Raw genomic sequence first — 19,654 nt, forward strand, 5'->3', positions numbered from 1 at the left:
GCTCTCAGGGCGGCCGTGACAGGGAAGAGCTCACCTTCCTTCTCCCTCCCTTTGGTGCTGCTTCTGGCCAAGCAGCAGCCAGCCTCCAATTCAATCATCTCATCATAAAAGTGATAGAAGACTTTACAGCTGTGACACTTTTATCCTATACACCCTTTAAAGACTTACCATGCTGTTGACTGCATAGATGCATGGATACTACTCTCCTTGATCTGCACCTTGTGAATGTTCACTAGTTATGGTTGCTTCCTACTGTTACTATTACAGCTGCATTAGGCTCACTCCCCGTGAGATCTGAATTCTGATGTAGAAAGTCTTCTTTCTAACCTTCTGCCTCCCCCAACCCAATTAGGTCTTTTTTGGCGGTGGCAAATTTAGTACAAGTTGCACATTACAGGTTTAGAACGAAAAAGCTGGCCTGATGGTTGCCAGTATTTTTCTATAATTGGGTTCTGTAGTGCTTTGAAAGGGGATGAAGGAGGGGAGGCGAAGCAAATGCACGCTAACTTTTAAAAGGAGTTTGCTAATCCACTAAAGTGCCTCTGACAACACACTGCATTTTAGCAGTGGGAGTTGCAGCTTGCTGTGCCACTTGAAAGACTCTTGCTGAGCCTTCCCTCTTTAAGCCACAGAGATTTGCCACCCTGCGTGTCACTAAAACTGCTCATAAAAAGTTTTGTTTAAGAAAGGGAAAACAAAACAACCCACAGTAAATCACACGGATAACATGCTAACTCTGGATGAAATGGATCTGCTGATGGGTACAAATTATCATTCTCTTTCACTCCCAAAAGAGATGCTCCCCCCCCCCCCCGGGCTCATGTGCTGCGTTTGGAACTGCAGCCTATGTTTTATACAATTGTCTAAAATATAAAGAGAATCTTGCTGTGAAAAAAAGGGAGAAGATAGACAGAAAGGGAGGAAGGGAAAGAGTGCTTTTTAAATGGGCTGGTTTCACAGAAGTCCAAAGAAAAAGATATGGAATAATATACCAAAAGAAACAAAGAGGAAATGGAGTGGGAGTATCAGAGGGTGGTGGTTTTGGTTTGTTGGTTTGGTTTTTTGAGGAGGGTTCTGTAATCATAATGTGCCTTCCTTCCAACAGACTGTCTCAATTAGAAACTGACTAAAACTTTCATAAAACAAAAGTTAACCCTGTGCTGGACTGGCTGGACTAGACGGGGAGCATTCACTAAAAGCACAGTGGATGGGATTGAACCAATGAATCTCATCAGCAGAAGCCTCAAAGGCTTCTGCTTGTGGATTGGGGTTTTTCTCCCCTCCCCCTCCCTCGTGCCTCCTGAAATTGGCTTGGGGTGGAGTGGGATTGGGAGAACCCCTGGAACAGTGTACAGAGAGAGGAAGGTGGATCATTCTGACTGGCAAGCAGGAGAGCACAGCACTCCAAATGCAAGGCATTACCAGCTCTGGAGGAAAGACAACAGCTAAGGCTCTGGAAGTGAGGAAGTCAGTACACAGCAACAAAATGAAATATGCACTGGGTTGGGGAACCAGTGTGAGGGCAGAGAAGGGGAGGGGGAGTACATTGTGGGGCCTTGCAAAATTTAAGGCATTAAGGAATTCTATGATGCAGCATGTGAACACACAGAGAGAGAGCACAACTGCTTGATAAAAATGTAGGTGCTTTTGAACATTTGTTGTCACTGTTAACATGTGAAATTTGGTTGGTGTGTGAAAGTGTAGCATTGTAGCAACTCAAAGGACCTGCAACCTCCTCTGTCTGCTTGGAGATGTAATTCCCGATCTCAGCAGTGGTAGAGTACTTCTTTGCAAAGGAATTAATTGGCTATTATGGGACTCCAGGTGCTGCCTCAGTTGAATTGCATGCTTCCTTGCATTGTACCTCTGCTTCAGAAATAACTGTGGAAAGGGCCCAGCCGGACAGGCTGCGATTCGTAGACTATGTAAACAGGCCTTGCTCGCTTTCCTCATTGCAACACAGAATAACATTAACACATCCATGTCCTATTTTCCACCTCTCTCTCTTTAATTAATTAGGTCTCCCTGGAATTGTATGTGTGTGGAGTGAATGAAGAAACAGTTCTCCCACAATCTCTCCCTTCATCTCCCTCCCAACACACACAGCTTTATTATTTCATTACACTCTTGGATAAGTTTCAGACCAAGCTGAGGTAGAGCAGCTGAAGGACAACTAATGTTCCCTGCATTACATTAACCTGGAAAAAAGTTAATTTAAGCCAGCAAAAGCCAAATATCCTAAGAGCTTGTTAAATTGTTTTGCAATGTATAAGTGACAATGCTTCACTTCCAAGCTAATTTTGCAGCCTTACAACTTAGCAGCCATTTAATGGCTCCATTTATAAAAGAGTTGCGGTGGGCAGACACCTCTGAGGGATAGTTTTAGAAGTTAGGGATGGGGAAGAAATTCAGTTTCATTCATGTTTTGAACTTAAAGTTAAAGGTAAAGGACCCCTGACAGTTAGGTCCAGTCACAAATGACTCTGGGGTTGCGGCGCTCATCTCACTTTACTAGCCGAAGGAAGCTGGTGTTTGTCCGCAGACAGTTTTTCTGGGTCATGTGGCCAGCATGACTAAGCCGCTTCTGGTGAACCAGAGCAGCGCACAGAAATGCTGTTTACCTTCCCGCCAGAGAAGACCTATTTATCTACTTGCACTTTGGTGTGCTTTCAAACTGCTAGGTTGGCAGGAGCAGGGACCGAGCAACGGGAGCTCACCCCATTGCGGGGATTTGAACTGCCGACCTTCCGATCGGCAAACCCTAGGCTCAATGGTTTAGACCACAGTGGCACCTGTGTTGTGCTCTTTCTGGATTTGAACTTACATAATGTGCAAATCCAGAAAGAGCAATTGAACCTAAAACAGCTAAACTTTGAAATTCAGTAATTCAGTTCTGCAACCAAAAGATGTAGGGGAAAGGGTGCCTTAAAATGCATATAATAGTGAAGATAAACATATAGAAGTGCACATTAGGGGAAACTTGCAAAAAAATGTGTACATCCAGCAGAACTGCATGTAAAATGCATAGATTAGGAAAAATGTCCACTAAAATGATGATTATTTTTCATTAGGACTTAAAAAAGAAATACAAACTGATACAGAAACATAAACTGAACATAAGGTTGGAAAAAAAGGAGAACTTGAAGTATACTTTTTTTATATAACTCATATGCAAAAGCCTATTTCTTACATTATGTAAAGGTTAGCCAAAGTGGTGCGTACCCTCCAAGTTTCCCAGGTTTCCAGGGATAGTCCTGGAATTATAGAAGCCATTCCAGTTTCTGATTTGATTCCAGAATGTTCCAGTTTTCCTGTTTCCTCCCCTCCATGTCTTGGAGGACAATTAAAAGTGGTGGAGAGATCAGACCCTCCACATCCTGTCCTTTTCGGAAAGATGAGCCTTTGCTGTGTTTGTGTGTGTAGGTGCAAAAAACGGAGTCCTGTTTACACAGAAAACAAAACAACTGCACCAAATGAAAGAAATGGTGAAGCTGACATACAAAGCCCTTTCTATAATTCTGAAGAAAAATGTAACAAATTCGTTTTAAATTCTTTAATTGCAATGCTTCAGCAGCCAACAATTTTTATCTTATTTTTTAGGAAACACATGGATTGTTTATTCCTTTGTTGTTAATTGAGCCTTACGCTGTCTGCTCAGAAGTAAGCCCCACTGTTTTCAATAGAGTTTGCTCCCAGTTAATTGGGTATAGACTGTGCAGCCTTACACTGCAATCCTAAACATTTTTACTCAGAAGTAAGTCCCACTGAGTTCAACAGGATTTACTCTTGGATATATTCCTGACCATTCTCACATTATTGTTATTGTTATTATTGTGATAATTTCCCACCTTCTTTCCTGGCAGGGACTCAAAGTTTAATTGGTTCAAGGTGACAGATGTTTATGTGCAAATGTGTGAGGTGAGAGCAAACACTGGAGAAGCTTCCTGATTTTGAATAGAATATCCCTTTTTTCAGCTGAGAAATGTTGAATGCTTTGGTGATGATCTTCAGATGCAGTTGGACACCAGCTCTCATAAGCAACAGGCAGAATGGACACTAGTTAGAAATGATAGGAGTTGTAGTCCTAAGAAATCTGGCATCATGTTGCTGCATCATGTGTTGCCAGGGGACGGGACAGAACAATTCCTCTCTTTTTTGTGCCTTTCCTAATTTTTCCTTCGCTCTTCAAGCTGATGAGGCTTCTCTTCCCCCTCCATTCTGTACTCAGCGTGGGATAGGATAACCAGCATTTGCAAGGAGCTAGCTGCTTTCTGCATTCTAGGCACATATGGTGTGTGCTCAAATGCTGTCTTTTTAAAAACTGCTCTCATGAATAAATTTGCATAGCCCAAGACTGCAGAGAGACACAATCGGGGAGCAAATAATAAATACTATCAAGCTGCCAGGACCAGAGTGTCGCCTAAAAACAAGCAAAAGTTTCCAGAGAAACTCAGAGAGGTCTGAGAATTCGGCCTGGATTCTTGAATCTGTATTTAGCTCAGTGAGCAGAAGGTGCTTCTACAAGCATAAAGCAGGTTAAAAAAGATAGTCTGTACAGTTTTATTTAGATGGCAAGATATAGCAATAACAACAACAAAAACACACCAAAAAATATTCTTTCTCATGAGCTTAAGACATTGATTATCACAAAATTGATCTTGGTGAGTAGCTTGCAAAAATTCAGCTAGACTGGTAAAGAAAAAGTGATTTACATATACGTGATACAACATCGTGCCACCAAATGGCGATCGGGAGTCCTGTTTTTTTCAACCTGTTTTCCCTGTTTAAATTTACAACGCTTTGAACTGAAACATCCAAGTTTCTACTGGTCTTGGGTTCAGGACAATCTCAAAGATTAGAGATGACATAGGTTGCATAGTTCCAAAATTAAGCCTGCAAATAATCTACATAAGGGATGGGGAACCTATAGACTTCCTGATCAATGGCTATGCTGGCTGGGACTGATGAGAGCTGTAGTTGGTGTTGCATTGTGTGGGTCACATAATTCCCATCCCATACAATGCTTTCTAAAACTTCTACCGGAATCAACCTTACCAGGGGCTAGAAGAAGTCGTGCCTTACACAGCTGCTCCTGCCAGGGGTGAAACTAGGCTTTATTTCACCCAGGTGAAAGACCCAGTTTGGCACCCCTCCCCCCCACATTTGTGTACACACACGCACAAACACACAGAGGGTGCAAACCTTATTGGTGCCCCTCTGGAGGCTTCACCCAGGCAAAAAAACCTGTAGCTCTGACTCTGACTGTTGGGTACAATAGCTGTGGAGCCTCTTTGTGCAGGGCCAGTGTTTCCTGGCCTGCCGGAACAAGGGGGATGGGACAAATTCCTGAATTGCTGGGGATTGGGCTAGTCGACTCTTGAGGTTACTTCCGACTCTGAAATTCTATGATAAATTAGATTACAGAAGAAACTCAAGGCTGACTAGAGAATGAATGCCCCACCTCTTAAAATATAATCACTTTGAAAGTGTAAGTCAAAGTAATTTATCTCTGGGCAGCCAAGTGATTGCTTCTTTTACATATGACAATATTTCTAGAACAGAGACTCTAAAATGTAGGGCAGGCCCCCACTTGGGTGGCATGAAAAAGCTGAAAGGGAGGGGCACATCTCATGGAAGAACAGCCCAGGCAAGATACATGGGTGCATTTAATACCATCAAGAAAAGGATTCTAATTTATTCCCACTGGATTTGTGGAAGTGACTGCTCTCTCATTTTTTTCCCATCTTTGTGATGAACTGCTACTTGGTTCTATTATGTTTTCCATGTTTGTTAGTTCAGGGTGTCTTGTTCTATTCTAATTTCCCATGCCCAAATTGAATGAATACTCCAGTTTACAGAATTTTTCAGAGAGCTGTAGGTTGCATACACATGGCTGTATTCAATGCTTTTTGCACACGTTGCAGTGTGGACCCAATGGCCGGGGGTGCTAGAAGGCAGATTGAGTCTAGATGGGTGAAAAAGCTCAAATGCTACTCTGACAAAAATGGTAAAGCAGGGAATCCACTTTGCTCTTGGCAGGACAATCTATGCCCAGAAAAACCAAATTCATGAGGATATAACCTCCCAAAACTATAGGTATGAGAGGAGGAAAAAGAAATAGAAGAACACACCAAATAATATCTATATATATGAGTGCTTACATATTCTCTAAAACAGGAAGATACCTTAAATCTTTCCACGGTTCCATCATGTTCTGAATAGCCTGCATTGACTCTGACAGCATATAAATTAAACCAGGCAAAAAATAAGAGAATTTTGTCCCACCCAACCGCAGAAGTCCCCATCTAGTTCTCATTTTTTATTTGTCTAGTTTGAAATATCTCTATGGAGAATGATTTGCTCCTGGAAACAAAATCATTTTCCTGTGATTTAGGATGTTTGTCACTGAACAAGATTATTCAGACTGATTAAATTTCAAACAAGCCAAACATATGGTAAGTACTACAGGAGCAAGAGGGAAAAGTGCTCTGTGAGCTGATGCAGCGCATTTGTTCCATGGTGCCTAGCAATGCTGCCCAGGTCTTCTCCTTAAAGAGGCTTGTGACCGGGCATACAGCAAACACTTTGATGTGATAAGGAGCTGCCAGCTACAAAATCAAGGTACGGTGGAGAAAGTATGGGAGTGCAGAGAGATGGGGGAAAGACCAGAACCTCATCATGTCAGCTTCAGTTTTCTGAAATTACTCACTTTCCCCGTGTAGCTTAGGTGTGGTTGCGTAAGACAGATGTTATAATAGAAGCAGGAAAACCTGGGTTCAAATCCTCATTTAGTCCTGTAGCTCACTGGGTAACCTTGGTCTAGTCATTGTCTCTCAGCATGACTTCCTATCTCACAAGTTTGTTGAGAACTACGTATGCCATTGTTGCAAGCCTTTTTCCACCTGGCCTGGGAAGACAGGGCCCTGACTGACTCCAGCTACAAAAACTGGAACAGACTCTTGGGCTGGGGGGGGGGTGTTATTGGGGAAGGTGTTGCTGCTGCTGTTGTTTTTGTATATTTATTTTAGATTTTGTTATGATTTATGCAGAAATTATTCAGTTTGGTTGTATATTTTAAATGTTTTATTTATTGTTTATTTGTGCGTGTGCATGGATATATACATATATCTCCATGTTGTAAGCCTCCTTTAGTATGGTTTGAACTGTGGATAGGCAGCATTCAAATATGCATGGCCAGTGGCCAATGATGTTAAAGTCTAGCAGCCTATTACTACTCCTGATGTGAATGTCTCTAGAGGAAGGGTAATAAAAATAGTCATTTGTATATATTTCTCCCAAACCGTAGTGGGCAGTGCCACTCACATGGCCTCTAGTTGGTTGTATCACTGCTGCCTTCTGGGAGGTACAGGGACAGGGACAGGGGTGAGGGCCAAGCGAGGTCAGCATGATGGAAACCAGTGCTTCTGGCAAGTGTGTTTGTATTATATCTGCCTTCCCTACCTGCATCACTCAGTAAACAGCAGCAGTGAGGCAACCAACCAGGGTCAGGTGAGCAGCAGTGCCCCTCCATGCTGTCCACTATGGCTCTCAAACCAGTACTTCAAGTAGGAAACTCTCCAGATAGAGAGTTACATTCTGTTGGTTCATTTATTTCCAGCACACAGCCTATATGTTCCATTGGTCAGTAAGAACATGAAAGGATGTATTGTCTTATATACAGAAGCTGGCAGAGGACGATTCCTTAAGGCACTGAACTTCTGTACCAGGACCAGGAGCTTTTGGGGACTGGTGCTGGAGAGAGTGTTTCCACACCTCTATTTGGTCCCAAAACACTGTGGTGCAAAATTGCCCAAATATGTCTACTATTCATTATGTGCTGCTGTTAACTTCTTTTGCTGAATAAGTCTGCTGCTCAAATTGCCAGGTAGGACAAAGAAATGTCCTAGAAAGAACAAGCTGAATGACAGCAGAGTCCCTATTATTTGCCAGAATGTTGATGAAACATATTGCTGACTCACATTGCATGTTTCTCAACAGCAGCCAAGTACTGCGTAAACTAAGATAGCATCTCAGCCTCTTCCTTTCGCCCTTTTCGTTCACTGGTGTTCATTCCACTTCATTCATTCTCCTTTAAATATATAGCCCCTTTAAATGAGCCACTTGGGTAAATGAAATCCAGGTAAATTCTGGGATGTGTGGTCCGGAGACCTCCCCCCTTTGTCTATCAGCCTTCACCAATATAGTGTCCTCCAGCTGTTTAGGATGGCAAATTCCATCAGCTCCAGATGGCACAGCTGAGGGGAGTTATCATCCAAGACTTCTGAAAGGCAACAGGAGGGTGAAGGCTGCTGGAGATGGAATATGTGCTCTTCTTGTATCCCTAAATGGTAAATTTAGCCTTACCTTTACTGGATTCATACCCAGTGGGAATTTAAGCACTGTTCTGATCACACATGATTCCACCTGGGACACACCTGTACACAGCATTCACAAGGCCCATTCATTTTATTGACCAGCTTTGATGTTTCACACACAACTATTTTATGTGGATTATTTCTGCCTTCCTTGGAAAATAAGGAAAAGAGGACCACCATTGGCACTACAGTCCACTAAATAGAAAGCTCACACCAAGCTGTGAAAGTGAGAGACCTCATAAGTCAGTTCTTATTCTCTTTATGGTGGTGGTACTCTCCAAACAGATTTTTTGATCACTGGCAGTTGCAAAAGAAAAAAGGATCCGCATTGCTCCCGCTCTCAACTTTCTCAAAGACAACAACAACAACAAGGCTTTCAATAATGGATAAATACCTGACCAAGTTAAAATTAAGCATTGATCTTGTCATACCAACTTCTAAGTGCTATTGATTTTTTGGCCTGGGGTCTGAGAGTATGACAAAACTGCAACACTGGGAGAAACATAGCAGCAGAATGACTTTGGGTATTGTAACCAAATAGTTCAGACACTGAGGTTAAAACATAGTCCCCTTGGGGTGTGTGGAAGGTTCATTTTAAACATTCTTCAGTATATAGTAGCAGTTAACAAGCCAGTGCAAGACATGGAGTGAAGGGCTATAGATTTAGTACTAAGCCAAATTATCAGTAGCATCCCTGAAGTTCTAAACACAGAGGGAACAATCCATATCATATTAGGCTGACCCAAAGGTCGCTTTTGTATTAATGCTTACCAACATTATTGTTTGCCTTGCTGCAACTGGATGTGTTTGCTGTCTATTCAATTGTCTATTACACATTTTTGGGATACAAGTGAATGGCTCATTCCAGCCCACTCCATCTGTGAAGGGGCCTTCAGAGAATATAACAGAGATCTGTATTCTCCACCTCACCTCCACAATCCCTTGGTCCTCAAGCACCAGGCCACTACAAGATATGAATGGCCATTGTGTGCTTCCCATATCCTGTCCTGCCCTTTCCCTCTGCTCCATCAAGGAATGCAGGCCTGCATTCTTTGACTGAGCACAGGGAAGAATGGACAGCAATATGAGATGGGAGCACTCTGCACCTCCACATAATGGGCTGAAATGCACCATGTGCACAATCTGCTGGGAAAGGGAGGGAGAACAGGGCTCTACTTTACCCTAGGAGAATCCCTTCCAGCTGTTGTGCATGTATACATGGGTTAAGAAATAAGTCTACTGACCCTAACCTCTGCTTTAAAAAAAAATTGGGTTAAAGATTTTTATTGTGTGTCTCAATTTTCTCTCTCCCTAAACTCCACCTTGAATCTAGGGGAAAAGAAAAAGAAACATAGGAAGTAGGGAGGGAAAAAAAGAGACTAGAAAGAAAGCAAGGGAAAGAAGGTATGATAATCTCTTACCACATATTTTCCTTACAAGTGAAACTATAAACAAAGCTTTTACCACACCTTTAAGACAAGTAAGATTGAGTAAGTTGTGCTTACAATTCTGTGTGCGAAGTTTGGTGCAACAAATCCAGACAACATCTGAAGCTTGTTTCAGAAGAGAAAAGACCTAAAACTGCACTTTGCTTATGACAACTCTTTCATACACACACACACACACACACACACACACACACACACACTTGAAGCTCCTTCAGACTCTGTTGATTCAAAGATTTCCCTCTGTTTCCCTCTTCCAGCTCATTTACACCAACAACAGTCAAATATGCAAGAAATTTTAGGCCACATATTTTATAACGAAAAGATTATGACTAGTGCTAAATGCAGATGAGATGATGTGATGTTCTTACCAGTTATATTGCAGTAGACTAAAAGCGGTGGAAGTGGACCACTTGCATCAGAATCAATGTGGAAGAAACCAGATGTTTTCCCTTGGTGCCGATAGGCTTCACATGACTTCTCATAAATAGCTGAAAGGAAGAGAAATAGATATTTGCAGTATACACATCAAAATAATAGCTCAGGCAGTTTGGGACAATTTAGTGCTGTGCAGCAACTGCCTATCTCACTGCATGGCGGCTGAAACTATGCAGGGAGCTGGTTATCTGTAGTGGAAGCCTAAGGAGTAAAGCTGACCTGACAGTACTCAGATTCACTGTGAATTAGCTAGCAAGGGTATGACAACTACATGCCCATTCAGTATACAAATCTGTCTTCATACACAGAAGTGGCTGTTGTACAGTGAGATTATAAGCAACCACCAAGCATTTCTGTGCCATTTTAAACTACCCGCAGATTGTCCTGTTTAAGTGGAAGCAAACTCAACAGTCTTTAATTGGGCTCTGTTTGCTGGAGATTGGAATGCAGCCCTCACAGAGAAAATGGCTGTGTTGTTTTCTTTCATTAAATCAAGATGCTATCATTCAAGAGCAGTCATTTTTTCTCACATATAATAATCCTGAAGATGGTGCTAGAATCTGAAAAGGGAGAGGGATGAGGAGAAACTGTTAGGAAACAAGTAGGAGTCAACTAAGGCTTCAATCCTATACCAATTTAATTCAATTTGGGTTGCCATGTTTCAAAAAGTGAAGTTGTTGAGCTTTTTTTGCAAGATCTTCCTTCAAAATTAAGTCACCAAAAACTCAACACTTCCAGGAATTTCCCCCCCAAACATTGTAAATAATGATTTAAGGGATAAAGTCCTTGAGTACAAGCTAAAAGTGATGGACTGTAAACTGCTATATACTGGAATATTGATGTATTTCCTTTTTCTGATCCATGGATTCCGTGCATTGTCTCCTTTCACCAATCCAAAATTCCAACTCTGCCTACGTATACATATGTCCCTTGATTCCACATAACTAAGATGAAATCAGTTGTTACCATACTGTATTAATTTGAGTTCATTAGCCATAATAGCATGCTTACTATATTTCCCCCTAGCTAACTGCTAAAATGCACACTCTGCCACACATAGCGAATTGATTGAGATGTTTTCCTTCCATAGGAGATGAAAATATTTTGGAAACATCTTGCAAGAATGAAAGCAAACACAGATGCTTGCCCTTTTGTAATAAAAAGAATAAAAGCTTATCGGTGCTAATTACAACATATAACATTTGCATTGGGGGTCATTATTGGATGTTTCAATGGATGTTTCAATGTCAAATTTCTTCTCTGCAATTTTCCACATTTCCACATTTCACATCCAACAGTCATACTAGAACTTTGTGTAGAAGTTGCATGCTAACACAGATTATGAGAGGCAAGGGGACCTCGTAAGATTCCCATTTATTTTGCTCCTGGCTCCAAAAATTCCCCTAGCTATCAAAATCATGCAGTTAATAGATTAGCTGCTTCATAATATTGTGGTGGCAGCGACTTTCATTTGTGTAGTAATTTTGACTGGGAAAAATGATAAGATATGTTTACACACTAATCCCCAGGATTTTACTGGTGTAGCATGTCTGGCAAAACATAAACCCCTCGAGGTATACTATGCAACTTTTCCTAGCAGCTTTCTTTCTGTGTAAATGAAGTAAACAGGTCTTTTCAAATAGATTATCAAATCTAAATAACACTGCTAAATGGTTAAAAAATGTTAGTAATGAACAGTCCTGCTTTTCACTAACCAACTAATGATTTTGTAGTGTGTGTGTGTGTGTGTGTGTGTGTGTGTGTGTGTGTATACACCCACACATACACCCACACCCACACCCACAGGGATCCCTCTTGTTGTTCTGGCTTCTGAGATTCAGAATATTTTTCAAAACTAGGTGCGTCTTATGGTCTGGTGTGTCTTATAGAGCGCTATATATATATATATATATATATATATATATATATATATATGCACTATACACACACACACACACACACACACACACACACACTTCCTGATCTTATGGAACTGGGGCAGCAAAGAGAACAATTTTGCTTGACACAGTAGTTGGGACAAAATCATTTACAGTCAGCATATTAACTGGAAGCATCAGGGTTCGATTTACTTCATGTATGTTTTTGAATCAAAGGATGACCTTTAGTTAGGGTCATCCTGCTGTGTCCCAAGTCAGTTTTTTCCTGTGGCTACCACTGATTTCTTCAAAATTAAGCATCACTGGCTTTAAGGTATGAGCCTGCTTATCTAGGGAGCCCTTCCTAGATGTCCCAAATTCCCCAGAAAAGTGTACAGTTGGCAACATGGAGCAGACCTTCCTTGTGGTTTATGCCTATGTTTTGGACCTCCCTTTGAAGGAAAGACCAGCTTACTGCTTCATTCATGTCCTTTCAGAAGTTGGTTCAAGACTACATCTTTAGGAAACCATTTTCATTTGTAATTCTGGGTTTTAACATCTTTTTTTTTTTTGCAGTCGTATTTTTATTTCCTTCTGCATTGGTGCTACATTTTAAATAATGTGTTTAATTGTTAATACATGACTTTATTGTTGTGGTTAGCAGCCTTGAGTTCTCAAGAGGAAAGGCAAGAAATGCCAAAAACAAATTTGGAAATTAGCACACAGTGGAGAATTGTTTACACTGCTAGATGTGGCGGTTTGGGGATTGGAGGGAGACATAAAACGAGTCATCAATGAGATAGGAAGAGTTGTAAGTTCGGAGAAACTTGAGGCTCAAGGAATATAGCCACGTTTAGTTCTGTCTCACCACTTGCTCTAATGAAGCTTCACATGGCAAAAGAAAGAACTAATCTGGTAGTAGCATTTTCATACCTTCCAACATTTCTCTGATGGAAATTATCAACAACAGCAGCAACAACAATTTTATTATTTATACCCCACCTATCTGTTTGGTTTGCCGCAGCCAGACAGCTTCCAACATATATAAAAACATAATAAAACTATACAGGGCTGCCTTCAGATGTCTTCCAAAGGTTGTACCGGTATATTTACTTATCTCATTGGCTTGGGGGTTGCAGAACTCCATACCATACAAAATTTCTCAGAGGAAAACAAGGACGTCCTAAGGAAATGTGGGACATTCTGGGATTAAATCAGAAACCGGGAAGGCTTCTGTAAATCTGGGACTGTCCCTGGAAAATAGGGACACTTGGAAGGTCTGCATTTTGCATGCATGAATGCTCCTTCCTTCTATTTAAGAATAACAGCGATGGGGGGATTCACATTTCATGGCACTTGTGGTTAGGACATATGAAGCTGCCAGATCAATTAGTCCTTCTGTCTTGGTGTAGCAAGTTTATACCAACTGGCTGCAGTACTCCAGGTCTTCAGACATGTCTCTTTCCTACCTCTACTGAGAGATGCTGAAGTTTGATCATAGGACCTTTTCCATGCACAACATGTACTCTGGCAATGATCTATGGCTCTTTCCCACACACAGCTAGGATGTACATCAGAGAGAGTGTGGTGGGAAGTGTGTAAAATTGGCAATTCTCATACAGTTCACTTATTGAATCTGTGAATGTTTTCACTAAAGGACACCTTACGTTGCCACTTAGGGGCCTTGCTAAATATACCTCTTGTATCACGCATTGACAGATACAGGGCAGAAAAATAATTAAAGAGAAATGTATATACTGAGTTGGCTGTGGGTTATGGGTGTTTCTAGAACCTGCTCTACATCACTGGCCTATTAATAATTGTTGCTTGCTGGAGCAAAATCATATGATTTCTTTGAAATATGAATGAAAGATGTGAAGTCACTCATTAGGAATGCAGGCAGATGGTATAATGAAGCATTATTGCCAACAAAAGAGTCCTTTGGAGGTTATCACACAAACCAACAGCGGGGAAATCCACATCCTAAAAACCAAAGCAGAGTGTAACGTATGCACTGGGCTTAAAATGGCATAACACTCTCCCAGAGAAACATAATTGTTTTCAAAGAGATAAAAACAGAGATGAAATGAAGGAACTGATTCCCTTTTCATGTTTTTTTTTTTTTTTAATATTGACACTCTCAAAATATAACATTGTGGGCCCATATTTCACTTCCTTATCTTTGATTTCCTTAATTAGTTTTCTGGCTCCAGAAATACAGTATCATGTGGCTATGATAGCCAGAGGCAATGAGAATGTGTGGTTTAGGATGTTTTTTCAGAGCAATTCAGGAATAACATGTGGTCCCTCCCACACGTCAGTATGTGGGTGGCTGCCATGCTAAAACAAGAGATTCAGGACTTTACGCCTGCGGTAGTAACACAATGTGTGAACAGTACCCAATTTTCTTTGTGAATGTCTAAACTTCCTCTTAATCTTCTTCTCTCTCTTTTTTCTTTTTTCTTTCTTTTTTTGTTTTTCTGAGCTACAACTTATTTTTTCCAGTGGTGTAGATAGCATCTGGTTGTTAAAATGTGAAATTTGGCTCTTCTTCACTGTATTGATTATGATTATTGATCTATCAATCACCTTCTAAACCACCATTTTGTGCTGATTTGCACATATAAATTTTTTTAAGCACACACAAAAAATGCATTGAAAACAAAACTCAAACACTAACAAGCAGAATCTTGTGGCAAAGACCCCCTTATCCAGCTGGGAAAGCCTGTTTGAAGAAAAATGTCTTCAATTGTTTCTGGAAAGTGAAGATAGTGGGCACCTTCATATCTCAATAGAAACACTATTCCACAGAACAGGGGCTTCTGATCTTTTTCAAGCTTGCAGGAGAAACCCTTCCACAGAACACAGTGATCTATTAGGTGTTTAAGGGATAAGGCTTAAGTAACGTGGTCTGAAGTTGTATGGGGATATATAAGTTAGTACCAATACCTTGGACGTGGAGTCCAAGAGCAGAATGACAGGCAGTGCAAATACTGGAAGCAGGATATTATATGCTGGCAGTAATTCTGCCTCCACAAGCAGGCTAGCCACTGAATTTTGCACCAGATGCAGCCTCCAGAACTAACCTTCATTCCATCAGTGATGGTCAAGCAATGCAACAGGGTATATCCAACTAAGTCATATTCAGAGTAAATACAGTGAAAATAATAAACATGAGTAATATAAAGCTATTTATTTAAACTGATATATTCTATGTATTACTCAATTGGGCATAACCCATTAATAAGATACTGGGTTGCAATCATGTAAGGCAATCAGTGCTAGGGAAGGGATGAAGGAAAAAATAAGAGAGACATCTGTGACAGCATTGCAATGAGGTGTGGAACAAGAAAGAAATTCTCAGCAGAGGGTGACAATTTGTCAACCCCATTAGCTCTGTAGTGATGCCTACCCAACAGCAATAGCTCATTTAAAATGTCATTTTCACCATAAACCAGTGACAGTATTCTGAGGGCTGAATGGGATTGGCAAACTCAGTTTGTGACATTCTCACATTTCTTCCCTGAGCATGCCTCTCCTCATATGCTCTCGATTTCCCTGAATGACATTGTGACCCACCTTCTAGGTTAGGCTCAATGCACTGGCCAGGTGTTTGTTTCCTCCATCTCAGTTTCTCATATTTGGTCCCACATGCTACTTCTTCCTACACAACAAGATTACAAAGCTAGAAATCTGCACCTTGCTGCTGCTGTTGCTGAGAAAACTCTAACATTTTGGTCATCTCCTGCTTGACTACCGCAACTGTCTCCTCTATGGTCTTCCACTGACAAACATGCCCAGCCTTCTCACTTCCATATTTCACTTCACTGTTCAGCTTTTGTAATACCTTTCATTAAGTCCTTACACGACATTCATGGTAGCTTATGAATCCAGTGCAGAAATTCCCCATTATTTCAAAGCCCTTCATGCCCATGTCCCCTTATTTCTCTGCCCGGGGTTCCTTACATCCAGATAGATTCCTTCCCCTGTGGTTGAATGTCACTGACAATGTTTATCTGCCTACTCTGACAGGCATAATCAGGCATCTTTGTAATAATGGGTGCTGGATGAAATGCCATTTTCAGTAACAACAATTAAAGGAATAAGGAGTGGGAGGAAGGTTTCTCCCTCTCTTCTTGTTGCTCTCATAGCAGAACCGTTAAGAGGCAGGCGGTGAACTTAACAGAAGTGACTGTCATGCTCACCCTCCTAATACAATTGTCATGTTAAATGCCAAAAATAAATGAAATCTGTGCTATTGAAGAACTGAATTTGACAGGCCCCACTGTTGACAGACTAATAAAGTCCCTGCTGTGGTGTTCTGGGATGACAGATGGCTCATTTTCCTCTTGTTAAAAATACATATTTACTGATATGGTACCAAAAGAAAAGAATACTACAGTTTTTCCTGTGTGCAAATATAGCTTTTTTGAAAAAAAAATCCAGAAATTTAGAGCCTAAAGTTGACTGTACATGAAGGGTTGTTTTGATTACATTATTATCTTTCCAGAAGGCCAGTTCTTTTAGTGTGATGCAGAAAAAACAGGGAAGCGTCTTATGGCACCTAAAAACATTATTGGTGCAAAAGCTTTAATTGGCATTTAGAATGCCATCTTGGGCCCTGGTGGATAAGGGAAAGGGTTCATATCCTAGAGTTCCATTTCCATTTTTTGTCTCTTCCTCATCACAAGAAAGCTGCAGAGAAAGTCAAGTTTGGGGCAAAGAGTTGAATCCCCTTCCCTCTGGTGTAATAAAACCTAACAAGGAAGGAACAATGAGCACTGAAAGAGAAAGAGCTCATATACAAATCTTATTTTTAAGGGACGCTTGTGTGTGTGTGTGTGTGTGTGTGTGTGTGTGATCCTTTTTTGACACTTGAAAAACAAATCCACAAATTCAAAATCTGAATTTCAGATTTCAGTCTTTGATACAACTTCTGGCCCCTTTTTGCAAACCATTTTTTTCTAATCCAATCAAATTTTGTGATAAAAGTTTTCAGTATCGATGTCATAGTCATTTCAGCTTTTAACAGTGCACAGATCCTGCTAGCACATATTTGAAACACCCAGCAGTGGCATAGCTAGCTGCTTGGGTGCCTGGGTGGAGTGTATGCGCCATGTACAGGGGGGGGGCAAGGGGCCTGTGGGGAGGAATAGGGCAGGGTGTGCCAGAATCCCAGTGCCTGAGCCCCATTCCACTCCGGGGCTCTGCAGGCCTGTGTTGCTTTTTCGAGCAGTGCAGAGCCTGCAAGGAGTCCGCACGCTGCCTTCCCCCATAGCTGTTGAGCTGTTCAGGGGGAGGTGGCTGGCAGACGCAAGCCCCACGCTGCCCAGTGCCCCCCGCCCACACCCAAAGCTAAGGCTCTGACACCCAGGATATATTTTAATAATTACCTAGGGTGTCATTGGACAGATTCAGATGAGTTAATGGCTGTGCATATGTGTGTGTGGCCACATGAGTGTGTGGACGTATATATATATATGTGTGTATGTATGTGTAAGTGTGTGTGTGTGTGTGTGTGTGTGTGTGTGTGTGTATGAGAAGAGGAGAGGGAGAGAGAAGGGAAACCAAGGTAATTCATTTTTCTTGTCTTCTTTTCAAGGCATAGAATGTGCTTACTTCATTTTGACATTTCCCCTTCCAGTGAGATGGCAGCCATTTGGATTATTATTCACACAGGTAGAAGCAAGGCTTCATGTTTCAAGCTGGGTTTCAAAAAATCCACATATGCTTTATTGATTGGGAATAAAGGGTGATGGGAAACAAAACTAGCCAAGCACAGCTGGCTCAGCAGCACTTGTCAGTGTGAGAAATTCAAAAATTATTCAAGAGCAAAAGTAATAGAACAATACAAAAAGAAGAAGAAAAATCAGGAAAACAGAGAGAAAGCTTACTTTGGGTGAGGGGATTCTTAAAGGCTGAAATCCTATACACATGTTCAATGGGACATACTGAATAGAAATGCATAGGGTTACACAGCATATATCATGTGGCCCCTTGCAGAGCCAAAAGTACATCTCTAGTGTATCCCTTGTTTGAAACATGAGAAGCAAAAGCACAGAGATATGCACAGTCACAGTGAGAAACTTGGCAAGTAATTAATAGTAGCGATAAACATATTGGATTTAGATGGCATCAAAATTACTTAATGGTCAAGTGTCTCAAATGGGAATTATTTCAAAATATGGAATTAAGAGTCCTAATTTGTTCTGTTCCAGATGATGGTCGCACAGAAATCTTGAGTGGTAGCAAGAGTCCAGATCTAGGATAGCTCCAACTGGAGCTCAGGTTGGAGAGTCACATACAAGCACAGCAGACTCAAATGTTGCTTCAGCAACTGAAGCATAAATATAGCAGCAACTGAGTATGGGTGGCTAGATCCAACTCCACAGAAAGAAGATCTATTAACTATTGGCTCCAATGACACCAGGGGAACTGTGGCTCTGTTATGACTTCCAGGCTGGAGTCCTTGGTCTCTGAAGATTATGCTAACAGAACACAAACTTATCATGTTGTGGAGATGTTTGGAAGATGGCCTCCCTGTACATTTGGCCATCTGTCGGAGTGAAGTCACCTAGAGTTGATGTTGAGGCTAAAACCCTTCCCTACTCCATCTCCTCAGAGTTGATATTTTCAGCCCTCAAATATTGCACAAACGAGAGTTGCCAAGGTTACAGTGGGCCATAATGTGGGCTGCGGGGGAAAATGTGGGTGCTTTGCAATAGGCTTGGAAAACAAAGGTCACCTGGGTGACAGTGGCCAATGCAGAAAGTGAAAGGGGAGAGTTGTTTCTGCAAGTGGTGCTGGGAAGAAAGAGGAAGTGGGCAGAATGCCATGCGGCACTGAAAAAGAAGACATCTTCACCACAAGGCAGAGGCAGCATGGCTGATTCATCTGCTTGTGGGTCTGAGCTGGTTGCTCTTTGGAGGACAACAAATGATTCTCCTGTATGAATTCCCTGAACCCTCTCCATCTAGATGCAGGTTTAAATATGTGTAAATAATCTATATTTCATAAAGACAATGCGGTCTCTGTTGTGCCTAATTTCTGACAAACCCTACGTGAGTGCCTGGAACCCCCCGGAATCTTTCTACCACTGTGGCGGTGATTGGGTGTGGCATGTAACCATACCATCCCTTCTTAACTTGGTACTTCACAAGTGACTAAAAGGCATATCCAATAGTCTATACATGGCAGCCACTAAAACTGTTTGTTCCATTAGCGAATTATGGTCTGCCTACTGTTGGATGTATCTTCTCACAGCAGTCACATACCCCATTAAGATGAGACATTATCAAGACATGATAGCAAGACAGGCACTTGCTGACACTATGTCACTAAACAATGTAATGGCTACTTAGTAAGCACATATTGTTCTTAAATAAAATAGTTATTGGCTACTCCTTGAGAAATGCTTTAATTTTAACCATCAGGTCATTCAAAAATATAAGGAATGTAAGTTATACCGCATGTAGTTAACACACACACACACACACACCTTTTGGGGGGTCAATGTGGT

At 41.4% G+C, this 19,654-nt stretch overlaps 1 protein-coding gene across 2 annotated transcripts in view; it reads right to left on the reverse strand.

Annotated features, from left to right (window-relative positions):
* The window catches only part of CNTNAP5 (contactin associated protein family member 5), a 319,852-nt gene that overhangs the window by 110,374 nt on the left and 189,824 nt on the right, over nt 1–19,654 (reverse strand). For both annotated transcript variants that reach the window (XM_079968601.1, XM_079968602.1), the window contains one exon: nt 10,192–10,311. In XM_079968601.1, the coding sequence (XP_079824727.1) occupies nt 10,192–10,311 (120 nt within the window). The remainder of the gene's footprint in view (nt 1–10,191; nt 10,312–19,654) is intronic.

This window comes from Podarcis cretensis (assembly GCF_951804945.1).
Source record: "Podarcis cretensis genome assembly, chromosome: 1".
In the NCBI taxonomy this organism is placed as follows: Eukaryota; Metazoa; Chordata; class Lepidosauria; order Squamata; family Lacertidae; genus Podarcis; species Podarcis cretensis.